Source organism: Hemicordylus capensis, chromosome 15, assembly GCF_027244095.1.
Source record: "Hemicordylus capensis ecotype Gifberg chromosome 15, rHemCap1.1.pri, whole genome shotgun sequence".
Classification (NCBI taxonomy): Eukaryota; Metazoa; Chordata; class Lepidosauria; order Squamata; family Cordylidae; genus Hemicordylus; species Hemicordylus capensis.
In genome coordinates, this window is record NC_069671.1 from 2,475,061 (window position 1) to 2,487,993 (window position 12,933).

The 12,933-nt window shown below is 46.4% G+C and overlaps 1 protein-coding gene across 14 annotated transcripts in view; it reads right to left on the reverse strand.

The window, feature by feature from the left end:
* EWSR1 (EWS RNA binding protein 1) overlaps positions 1–12,933 on the reverse strand; it is a 34,083-nt gene that overhangs the window by 13,903 nt on the left and 7,247 nt on the right. For 4 of the 14 annotated variants that reach the window (XM_053279231.1, XM_053279233.1, XM_053279239.1 and 1 more), the window contains exons 4-6: positions 8,749–8,875; positions 2,073–2,259; positions 1,158–1,322 (exon numbers count right to left, since the gene is read on the reverse strand). In XM_053279231.1, coding sequence (XP_053135206.1) covers positions 1,158–1,322; positions 2,073–2,259; positions 8,749–8,875 — 479 coding nt within the window. Of the gene's footprint in view, positions 1–1,157; positions 1,323–2,072; positions 2,260–8,419; positions 8,438–8,748; positions 8,876–12,933 lie in introns of all 14 variants that reach the window. The other 10 variants (XM_053279226.1, XM_053279228.1, XM_053279234.1 and 7 more) reach the window with 5 other exon arrangements.

Below are 12,933 nucleotides of genomic sequence, written 5' to 3' on the forward strand. Positions count from 1 at the left end.
CCATGTTAGGGAATTTGCTCCCCTGCTTGGTCGACTGGCCACTGGTTTTGTGCTGCTCAAAGTTTTAAACAAGAGGATTGCTGGGTTTTAAAAAAGGCTCTCACTGTATTTCAAGGCTTACTGCATGCCACTTTGGGGGGGGCCTCTTGAATCCAATACAATATACAGGGATCAAAATAAAATACAGGCTTAGATATTGCCTCTACCTAGGCTGATCTATGACACAGACAACCAGTTAATTACTAGTAATGACACCCCCACACACATACCTTCATGAATCAACACAGATCTCTGTGCAGAAAAATCAAACCTCGGATTTTGCCCTGGAGCATTTTCAGACACCATTAGCCTAGGATGTGGTCATTCTTTGTTATCTGTCTATACTGAGCTATTATAGTGGTCGATGTTTTTACCTGGTAGAGAAAGCTTTCTTCTCCCCCCACTCCCCACCAGCCTATACTCATAAGGACAGCTACTCCCCTGCTCCACAGCTTTTCAAGCATTACCAAACATTTCTAAATATCACATGAAACCCCAGCAGTATTCTGTAATTTTTTTCCACGTGTGCGTGGAATGAGTTTTGTTTTGGGCGGCAGTATCAGGACAGTGTGTGCGCACATGCATTCAGAGTGGGACCTTTCTGATTCAACCTGAGCGGGACCTAAAATTAAGTGAGCAGACATGCCTCGGGGCAGTATAGCGATAGCTGAATGGAATTCAACAGCCTGATGGCCCGAGCATATCAGTTTTCAAATTAGGCAGTCTTGGAGTGATCACAAGGGAAAAACAACCCCTCCACACCAAATGCTACCTAACAAGACCAAGGGCACCAGAAGTGTTTGTCTCTGGGCGGTGTAGCCTCTTCTCACCCTGACAACTGGGCAGTCTGCAGCTCCTGACTCCTCCTGGAGGCAGGGGTAGCTTATGAAGTCTCTGGGGGGCTGCTGAAGGAAAATATCCTCTCCCTGTGCCTCAGGTGTTACAGCTGCTGCTCCTTGAACATACTGTGTGTTACATGCCATGGTGATATAGGCGAAAAAGCTGGCAGTGCCTAACAACGATCCACCCCTGCGCTAAAGCATCAATCACAAAATGTAAAATTCCCCACCAAAGCAAATAATACTTTTTGGGGGGGGGGAGTATTCAGGAAGACTTACCTGGTAGGAGGATAAGATGGAGGTGCAGTAACTGGCTGCATAGGATAACTGCCAGGTACCTGGTAACTGTAATTGCTCTGGCCATATCCTAGACTGGGCTGGCTGTAGCCGGTTGTACTTGTTTGGGGCTGGCTAGTCTCTGCAGGCTTGGTGCCATCCTGGGGTCTGAAATTAAATGCAGCAATGAGAAGGAGGAGGTACTGGTAAGCTCCCCTACAGCCTTTAGATGCAACACGACTGCAGACTGAATCTATGTCCCAGGAGAAAATCCAATGCATTTTGCTTTCAGGACTAGCCTCATAAAACCTACCCAGAGACAGGACATTTATGTTGCTTCTGCTACTGACGTAACCCCAAAGACTGTTAGAGATGCCGCCACCACGCGGTGCTCCACTGATACCTTCTGAAGAATCCCACCACTAGTGCCATTAAGTGACCTGAATGTTAAAGCGTGGCCAGCAAAGGACATGGCAATACAGCTTCTAAGGCAGGTGGTACCCGGCACTGTCATTCACTCGTGTAAATACATCACTGGAAACATGCTTCTGTTTCAAACTCTACTATCATCTTGTTTTTCTGAGAAATATCCACAGGGGGTTAATAGGAAATTGACATGTTTTGAGGCCACAGGGCCTTAACTTTATAGCAGACACCAAATGACAATATGACAGTCCAGACCAAAGGAAAAGGTTATTCTCCCACAATGTGCCTTGACAGGTATCCAGGTCTTCACTGCAGCATCTATGTGCTGCTAACGGGAGACACACCAAGTCATTAGGTGCTGCAGACTCCCGTCTGGAACATATTTGAAAAGCAGAAAGGCAGGGAAACGCATGCATGCATGCACACTCTTACTTGAAAGTCTCTGAACACAAAGCATTTTTTAAAAGTAGTCAACCTCTGTTTGTATGTTACCTTGCAGGTGCAGTTGTTGCTGGCTGCTGCCCATAGGTGGGATAGGCAGGCTGGGTGCCATAAGCAGATGGGGCAGCGTAAGAAGCCTGGGTGGTCGTCACTGTGGCTGTGGTGGTATCATAAGCCGCAGTGCCATATCCTTGGACCGGCTGGCTATAAGCCTGGGGGGCAGCTGGGGCAGTATAGCCTACAAGCAAAGAGAGATTCATGAGATGTTTGCGCCTGTGTTTCCCATCTCTTTTGACAATGCTTAAGCAGACATACTATGGCCCCTGGTTGAACCTTCTGTTTGACGCCTGCAAAGAAGTACTGGTGCTGGAGAGGAGGTGCCTCCCCCCACTAGAAATACCAACCAAAAATGGACTAGCTAGCACAATTCCATTCCGGATATCAACTCAAAGAGAGCTACCTTCAGACAGATTGTAGGCCCTGCGTAATCCATAACTCCAAAATGTAGTTGAGATCACAGAGACCAGGGGACATTATGTCAAGGCAATAAGGACCCTAACAAAACTAGGATCTTTGAGCTTCACAGAGAGCACCTGAAGTCATCAACAAATAAAGATTACAGCTCTAAGAGATCCATTGTGTCAAAATACCAGTTAGTCCCCAAGATGCCCCAGCCTGGCTCTGATGCGACAGCTACAGACCAGCCAGCTACCTTGCCAGATCACACACACCATGACTTCCACATCTATTTATTTATTTAATTCTCCTCCTGCCCTTCGCTCAAGGAACCAGTTGCAGGGGAGTAATGGCAGGAGAGAGGGCATGCTCTCAACTCCTGTCTGTGGCTCCCAGGGGCATCTGGTGGGCCACTGTGCGAAACAGGATGCTGGACTAGATGGGCCTTGGGCCTGATCCAGCAGGGCTGTTCTTATGAACTGAGAGTGGCCTACATGGCCATCCCCGCATTGGACCCTGTAAGACAGCGGAGGCTGAGAGAGGGTGACTGGCACAAAGTAACCCAGCAATTTCTATTTCCTAAGTGGGGCTGCCATGCTGACAAAAGTTTTAGCAGCCCCATTTCAAAGTAGAAAGACGGCCTTAAAACTGTTGGGAGATGCAGCTCCTGATGGCAACGACGTCTAAGTTAGCAACAGCCACTCTATTGACCACTAGGGGGACTGGGATAGAGACAGCCAGTAAGGGCATTCCCCCTCTAACCCTGCTAGTCTCAGGTTTCATTCTCTCACCTGGAGAGTCAGACTTCCTTCTTCTCCTTTCCCCTCTTCCTATATGTAGCTAGCAGCAAAGCATGAAGTAAGCCTTTAAGTATCTCATAAGAACATAAGAACAGCCCTGCTGGATCAGGCCCAAGGCCCATCTAGTCCAGCATCTTATTTCGCACAGTGGCCCACCAGATAATATCTCCCCAAGGGATTTTCTAAATAAACTACTTTATTTAGAACTTTAAGTCTCCAAACAATATCAATCAGCAGTGCTCTCCTTACCCGTAGAATTCTGCTTCAGCTGGGGGAGATAAAGCAATCTCCCCTCCAAGCTCTCTAACATTAAGGAGCGCTAAATACACTTGCACAGCACCTTTAAGTGGCGCAGTGGGGAAATGCTTGACTAGCGAGCGGAAGGTTGCCGGTTCGAATCCCCGCTGTATCGGGCAGCAGCGATCTAGGAAGATGCTGAAAGGCATCATCTCATACTGTGCAGGAGGAGGCAATGGGAAACCCCTCCAGTATTCTACCAAAGAGAACCAAAGGGCTCTGTGGGTGCCGGGAGTCGAAATTGACTTGACGGCACACTTTTACTTTATGTACACACTTGCAACATTTAAATTTTTCTCAGCTTCACTATATTCAGCAGCTTCTACTTTTCAAATGTGACCGACACTAGAGCACATTATACAAAACGAGGCACGAGAATTCTGGAAATATTCCCCTTAGTGGCAGGAGTGAAGAGCACTCTTTGAAGAGCACCTGCTTGCATGTAGAAGGTTCCCAGTTCCTGCCCTGGCAACATCTCCAAGATGGCGCTGAGGGAGACTCCTGCCTGCAACCTTGGAGAAACCACTGCCTGTCTGTGTAGCAATACTGAGCTAGACGGACCAAGGGGCTGATTCGGAAGCTTCCTACGTTCCTATGAGATGCCTCCTCTCTACCTGGTAGAACTAGAACAAGCAAGTCCAAAGAAAAGCTTAGCACAGTAAGCAATGAGGGGTGGAAAATTTCCCACTACTCTATTTTTTTGCAGGTATTCTTCTATTCCTAAAAATCTTAGGAAAATTAGGAAGGTTCATAGCTGTATATTTTTCAGGATATTATCCGGGGTGGTTGAGGGGAGTCCTTCTGATTTGTAATGGGAGGAGAAATGAAACCAAATACCCCAATAATCCAAACAAAAAATCAAGTTATGAATTCTGAATTGATTGATTGTGCAGATCAACAAAGCTAAAATTCTTATTTCAACTTGGACTACAAGTGAAAGCAAAACTAAACCTGTGATTAGTTTTGGTTTCACTTCAAGAAAACACAGAGCCACATCTCATTCCCTTTGCTGAGCTAGGGGAGTGACTGCAGGAAACTGTGTATTTTTAAATATTTAAAAATATTCCACAGAACACTTTGGATTCATTTAAAGAAACACATTAAATACTTTCACGCGTTACTTTTCCCCTCAAATATTTTCAGTGTACTTGTAGCTCTTTTCTACAGCACGTAAAACTGTGATCCGATCAACTGGATCACAATTTGGGATACTGAAAAAATTTTCTGTTTAACAGAAAACCAACATCACTGAGTGTAGCCCTCTTCCTGACGAGCCAGCATATTACACACATGGAGCTTTCTAGGTATGGAGGAGCATTAAAAAAAAACTATGACCACCTTACACTCATTCCTGCAGCCGCAGTGTCTAAAATCACAGAAGGGTTTGCCAGCAGCCTCATAAACCCCTGATGGAACTAAGCTACTGTCATTTGAACATCTGCCCCCTCTGACCTGCAGCTCTCTTCACACAAGCAGGAAGGGCAAGTGGATGCTCCCCCCCCCCCCGGAGTGTGTGGAACAGAGCAACACAGTTCTTTGAGATGAGACCGTATCTCAAAGACGAACAGGGGCCAAATATCCAGCACTCTCTAGATCAAAGAGGAAGGCAACTAGGGGAAAAGAGGCAACAAGTTCACATGCAAAGAAAGGCCTCAGTCTGTGTTCTTCTAGGAAAGATTGACAGTACATCCCAGTACTGGATTGAGTGTTTATTAGTAAAACCTGGGTAGGGACTGTAAGCTTAGTTGGTTAGCTTCATGCAAGCATAACCTTATCTGAATTTTTGACTGGCTTCCTGACATGACTGTACTGAAAGAGGAAGCTACCCAAGATCTATTACCCAATTCCGCCCACAAACCCCAGCCCAACACCGCCCCCCCTTAGCATATATTTCTGCACAGTAAATATTTATGAAAGATTTACCAGCACCCCCAAATGAATCAAGGAAAGTGCCAAATTATGACCCTTCAACCTGCAATGTGCAAATGGAGGGGACAAATTTCAGGAAACTGAAGCCACAGGAAAAAGAGATTGAAATGCAGATTTGGAGAGAAAATGCCTTAACTGCTCCTCCACAGATCTCAACTTTACTTTAAGAACATGAAATATATTTTAATTTAGAACATGAAACAACATGACTGTTTGGTATTTGCTAGGGCTGTCACCCAATTAAAAAGAACTGCGTCAGCTGAACGGACAATTAAATTTGCGTTTGAGTAAAGGCAATAGACCTGATGCCAACAGCACAGTTTGTTTTCAGCGGATGTACATGCTGTAGCAGATGCCTTCTCAGAAAAGGCCTGAGAGAAGAGGCAGTGACTCTTAAGATGGTGTTTTCCATCCACAGATTTTATAAAATAAATAAATAAATAAATAAATAAATAAATAAATATTTAAGATATGCTGACTGAGTAAAAGGGGGTACCTGGAGGGCTCCCTGCTGCCTCCCCACACTGCAGCCATGCTATTTGTTCCCCATCTGAGGATCACTGGCTTGAAGCTGTCATGGCCTTAGCAGAGTATCTGTTGTAGAAGGGAGGGAGGGAGAGGGATGAAGACCAGCCCCCCTGCTCTGATTACTGGCTATGTGCTGAAGCTCAATGTAACCTAAAAGGTACAAGGCTGCAGAAAATAAAGCCTCCAATAATCCCACTGAAATTAACGGGGCGAGTAATTTCAATGGGAGTACTCATGAGTAACTTAGTGTAGATGGCGGCCAATGACTGGAATAGCCCCTCCCCTCCCACTTCACTCACACTCACTATCTGGGTGATACCTGAGCGAAAGCTTTGTGACAGAAGGGATACACTACTTAAGAAAAGGCTGAGAACCCCTGAACTATTTTCTTATTCATTTAACATATTTGTATACTGCCAAAACCCCAAGTCTCTGGGCAGTTTACGATTTGAAAAATACAAATTACAACAAAATTTGTTGTAAGGTTAAGATATCACAATAATTCACTTTCCACAGCCTTGGGACCGCGACCGAGAAGGCTCGTCTCAGAGTAGCCACCAGACGAGCCAGTGGCAACTTCAGATGAACCTCTTCTGATGGGCGGTGGGATCATTAACCAATTAAGCATTCCAGCCCAAGTATTTAGCCAACCATCTTTATTCAAACAATTACAAATAGAAGAAATATTAGGGACTGCTGCTCCCTAAGCATCTCTCTTGCAGTCTGGCTAATAAATGTTGAAAAAAAGAAATAATCAATGTTATGGTAAACAAACATTCTAAAAGGTTAAATATTATTTTGGCTTAGAAACAGTGGCAGGGTTCTAAAGAGCCAGGCAAACCAGTTCTACACTCCCAAGGAGTCTTTGGGCTTGTGCTTTGGGACAAGCAGCCCCCAATGAGAGTTTAGAGGCATGGAATGGAAATGTGCTGTTTGGACTAAGAAATCCTAATGGGCATGGCCCATTAGATCTAAAAGCAGATCTTCAAACCCTAGCCATTATGTGGATCTCAAAAGCATCATGCAGAAAGAGATTCACGTTTCTAATGTATATGATCAGGATATTAATATCCCTATAAAGTCACTAACAGGAAAATGGAATGCTTTGATATAAATGTAGCTGAGTATCAAAATCAGAAATGCACCCTGACTTGAACCTTATTTAGAAAATGAAAAAATAAAAATCCACAAGTATATCTGATACAGTGCCAAGAACACTGAGCTTTGCTGAAGAATTAAGTTCATTTTTTCACTACGCCTAAGGACATTTAAAGATCCAAATGTCTATTTCAAGCATTTTGCCTGCTTGCAGAAATGCAGTCCACCAGCAGGCTTTCCAAAACACACTTGTCTGACAACGTCCTGTCCTCAACCCTTTCTGCCCCCCCAGTCCAAGCTTGGGCGAGTGTGGAATAGCAAGGAATCCTGTACTGATGGCGACAGGAGGGAACCTGTACTGGTTTTCCTGCCTTGTACTGCCTGAAAGTTGAAACTGCAGGAGTTCCATGTAACAGGCTAGACAGCAGGTAGAAACAAGGTACAAGGCAACTTCCTGAGCCAGACCCTTGATCCATCTAGTTCAATACTGTCTATACTGACTGGCAGCGACTCTCCAAGGTTTCTGGCAGGAGGAGTGAACCTGAGACCTTCTGTACACAGAGCAGATACTAGAAACACTCAAATATTCCAATGATAAAGGAGCAACTGTATTTGACTTGTCAAATGCCCAACCTGAACTATCTTAACACTTTTTGTGAAGCTCCCAATCTGCAATACAGTGATATTTGGAAAAAAGGTAGTACTTCAAATTGTAGCTGTGATGCTTTTAGCCAAGTATATCTTTGCATGCACGTTAAATTCAAACCATGGGATCAAGTGGATGCTGCACATCCTTCCAAAGAATGTCGATTTGCCAGACAGCAAAACAAAGCATTAGGATGAACAGAACTCCAGTGTTAACAGCGCAAGCAAAATAATTTACAGAGCATTTATGATGTCACTGAAGTAGATGTCTGAAAGAGGACCCAACAACATGGAACATGCAGAGATGGTGGCTGCAACAGTAATACATCTAATCATGCTGTTCACCCTTTAGGAAACCGCAAAGACAGCTCAGGCGAGCTTGAATCACCTTGGTCCGCGGCTCTCATTTTGATACACGTTTTATCCGTACAAACACAATAAGCAGAAAAAGGTCGTGAATGGCATCCTCACTACACAGACAAGGAGCTTCTAAGTGATATGAGCAGCAAACACTGAAGGGGTCCGTGCTGACCACACATTGCAAGTTTTTCTGTTAGAATAAAGACCAAGCCTAAAGGGTTAACACCACAAATTTAGACAGGATGAACAGCATGTCCCATGCAAAAGTGAGCAGGATATTCAAACCTGTACTGGTCCCTTCTACTGTGGAAAGCACAAGACAAGAAGTAGAGGGCATACCATCAGAACAGGCAAACACTCTTATTCTCAAGCAATAGAAAGGTTTCAAAAGAGAGCCTCAGTACTGAGACCAAAGACAGAGTCCCTCATTCTAAAGGACAATTCGTACTTTAACATCTGGCTAGCAGGATTCATTGGCAATCCCTCAGTTCAATGCAATTCATAATATTCATCTGAAACGTGGATTTATGACAAAGATTCCCACCCCATTTTAAGTCTCCTAAAGTGTAATAAAAATGAGGATTGGGCGGACAGACACACACAGAGACACCTACCAGTTGGAGGCTGCCCATAAGAACTTGCATATGCAGTCTGCCCATAAGTAGCAGTTGTTTGGGCCTGGGTGTAGTTGACATCAGTGGGTTGTCCATACGTTCCGTAACTTTGTTGCCCATAGGCCTGCTCCAAAGATGAAAAGGATTTATTTTACACAAGAGTCAAGATTTTGATCAAAAAGCCGGTTTTCTGGAGTAGAGAGCAGAAGAGAGACTGAGAAATCCCATTTTGTACTGCAAGCATGTTTGCATTCTTGCCAAAGCAAACAGGTCAACAAACCCATGAGAAAACAAAACCCATGAGGCACCAGGGAAAGTGGAGACAGGTGTACAGCAGGAATTCAGCAGAGAACTAACAAGTGCTCTTGGCTGTCCCATAAGTCCAAATCATTCTGTTTTGTCATTCACACTGTATAATGACCAGCACCCAGATAATGCAACACAGGAATGGCCAAGTTCTGACTGCCAACAGGTAGTGAAATAACACACTCTTACCTCTAAGCACCTAGGTAGAGGTTAGCAAAATCAGAATATACTTTCAAGTAACTGGAAGCTCTCAGGTTGCTCTGCATAAAGTGGTCTTCTTCACTGCAAGGCCCGTGTGTGTGTGTGTGTGTGTGTGTGTGTGTGTGTGTGTGTGTGTGTGTGCACAGTGGCAATCCCCATCAACCCCAAGTGCCGCTCTCTGGCTAATTGTTTACTGGGCTTGACTGAAGCTTTGGCCAGAGCTTAATGCTCATGCACCAGGCAAAGACGACCCTCCTCACCTGTGCAGGGCAGTGCTGAGTGCAGAAAAATCCCTTTAAGGGAGACACAGCCCTCTTGAGCCCCAGCACCATCCTGGAAGGTGTGCACAGAATGCCGGGAAGCATAGCCCTTCCTAGCACTTTCCTCCCAGAGCTCTCAAGAGAGGACTCCCAGCACTGAGAAAAATGCAGAGCTCAGGCACAGTGGGAAATGGCTCTCACACATGGAAGGGGTTTTGCCAAAGTGGCTCCCGGCCCCACTTGAAAAAGGGAGATCCCTGACATAAAGGATCACACTTTGTTCACCTCTCACTTTACACTGTGCAACTTGCATCTCTAGACAATTCTGTTCTGCGCTAAAGCCCCTTAATACTTTAGGCTGTCCCCTGTATGGAGGAGACCAGGAGTCTCCTTTGCAAGTGCAAACATACTGCAGTTAGCGCCAAGGCTGCCAGCCAACCTAGCAGCAGTTTACTGTTTCTCCATGGCTCAACACTCTGGAAGCTGCCACTGCACGTCTGTCAACACCCACAGTGTTTGCAGCATTTCCAGGAGGTGGGGGGAGAGCCCAGTCTTAGGAGGGCCAGGCACATGCTCTCTCCTGTTTAAGGTCAGAAGACAGAACCAGAAGCACAATCCGCTCTAGGCAGGCGCACAGGCGAGTGCTCCAACATCATGAACAGGGCAGCAACTACAGGTGTAAGCAGGCAGCATTCAGCTGTTTGCCACAAAGGCCATGGCTACTTACCTGAGGCAAGCAGCAGCTGCATGGCTACATACAGGTCTCTCTTAAATAAGTGTTGTGGCAAAAGGAACACTGGTCTTGCCTGTGAAGGGTTATTTTCCCCTGTGTCCGGAGCTCAGCATTCTGGGTTAAATATGGAGCATGCTCGGAAAACAAGACTGATGTCACTGTAGTTTTAACTTCCTGCCACCAGGAGGGGCTAGACTCCAGTTCCAGGAGTGTAGTGAGGAGCGGCAGTAATAAGTACAGGACAGCTTTCCAGAGAACTTGTGGGAAAACAGGCAAAAGCAACTCAAGAAAAGTAAAAACAAAGAGAATAGAAGAACAAACTTATATACAAAGGGTAGACCAATTCAAAGAAAAACTAGCAACTAGGAGCCCCAAGGAGACAACTCCACCCAAAAGTGATCAACTTGAGTACCATCCCACAGTCGTAAGAGAAAGAACATCCACGTACATCTGGGCAGGCATGATGAGCTCCAGACACAAGGAAAAAGAACCCTTCACAGGTAAGACCAATGTTCCTCCCCCACCCCCCGTGCTGGAGCTCATCATTCAGAGACTTGCCCAAGCAGACTAAATGTGGGAGGGAGATGTACTTAAAAGACCTGCTGGAGCACCCGGCGTCCAAAAGCCGCCTGTGGTGTGTGGAAGGAGGAGATTTTATGATGTCTAATGAAGGGGTTGATATATGACCATGTAGCGGCCTTGCAAATGGCAGACAACTGTGCCTGTGCAGAGAAGGCCACTGAGGGTTGTGGTGCTGCGAGTAGAGTGGGCCATAATCCTCCCTGGGAGTGGGAGATTAAGGGCCTTGTAAGTAATGCTGATGAATGAACGACTTTAGCCAACAAGCCAATGTAGTTTTAGAAACTTTAAGACCCAAGGACGAGGGTCAAAAGGACACGAACAGGCAGTCAGATTTGTGAAATTCCACAGTGCAGTGAAGATAGGTGTGCAGAGCCCTGCGTAAACCTAATCTATGCCAGGCTTTCTCTTGCTATGGATGGGCTTAGGGCAGAAGGGAGGGAGGACGATGTCCTGAGAGCGGTGGAAGGTTGAGTTGATTTTGTGAATGAACGTGGGATCTAGTTTCAATACCACTGCCTCCGGCTGGAAGAGAGAGTTCTTTCCAGATTGACGGAGCCCCCAGCTCTCAGATTCTGCAGGCCGATGTGATGGCCCTGAGGAATAGGACTTTGTAGGATCTGGAAGCTGTTGCAGGCAGTCCAGGGCAGAGTCCACCGTAAGGGCTGCCGCCTTCGCCAGTTTATTAATGCCTTGGTGGAGCTTGACATTGTCAGAAGGGACTACGTTTATGAGCTCTTTGGCTCACAGAAGTCCAGGCAAAGACAGAGTTGGTAGTAGTGGCTTTGATGACTGCTGCCAATGCCTCATGCACCTTTTTAAAGGTATGTGTTGCCCTTCCTATCCCCTGATGAACGTAATTGGTCATGCCCTTGAGTGGTTAGGACCACCTGATACCAACTGTGCGACTGGGGCATCAATGCGGGGTACTGCATTGGGAGGTTACATCCTGGGGTAGGGAATTTCGAGGATAACTGCCTACTGGTCTCGAGGTGGCTGGTTGTTGCCATTCTGCCAACATGACCTTATGGAAAGTGCTGGGGAATCGAACCATAGGAGATGGAGAGTCGGCAGCGGGAAATACGTTTAGGTCCAGATCCGTAGCATCTGGAACTAATTCTGCTGGGGCCACATCGTGGATGGCCCTCTGAGCTTTGGTTAATAAGACATTAAAATTGGATGAAAAAAAGGCAAGTTGAAAGAAGGGTTGGATGAAGTACCTCCTCTCCCGATAGGTCCCCTTCTTCTTTGCCACTCATTAGGGTGAAGTAGTGAGTCTGGATTGGAATCTAGTTCAGAGGCCAGATCAACAGGAACCTGTTCTCTAAGCATGGGGGGGGGGCAATGCAGGGGGGTAGTTCAGGAAGGGGTAAGGTAGGTATAACACGATGGGGGAGGGGGAAGGTGGGAGTGTTTTGGAGGAGAGAAGGAAGCAGAAGAGGAGCAATGCTGGATTTTTCTTTTCGTTTGGCCCTTAATTTTTGTTGTAAGAAAAGGCCACATTCAGAAGGTGGAATGGCTTCCCTTCTTGGGCTGGAGTCAAGAAGGAAGAGGACAACCGCTTTCTGGGAGCTCTAGGTCTTGTGGGTGCAGCGGGTGCTCTTGGGTCTTGTGGTGGCAACGTAGGTGGTAAATTTAAAGTGTTGCGCAAGACTGAACAGCCTCCCCGATAATTTGCCTAAGCCAATCACCCACATCAGGTGGAACAGTCAGGACCAGCCCTGGAGAGGGGTTTGCAGGGTTACTCACTGGTATTGGCTGGCTGCCGCTCAGACGTACCAAAGGAGCATCCAGGCATGTTCTTGGAAGAGCCTCCATGGGGAGGGGGGCTCCATTTGTGGCATCTGCAGGCTGTGCTATGTTGTCTGGCCGAGATGGAGATAGGGCCAAGCCTGTGGCCAAAACTGTGGGGGCGTGTGGGGGGACAGCGCGGAGCAGCCGGTTCCCCCTCAACACCAATCACCCCCAAGGTGAATAAACTGGGTGCCAGGGAAGAGCCCGCAGGGCCTTGGCCATCTGCCCGTCTTTTGCCGCTCTGTGCTGTGCTGGTTTTTGGACAGGGTTTAGTGCATCTGCATAAATCTTGAATAATTAGTTGTTCGCTAA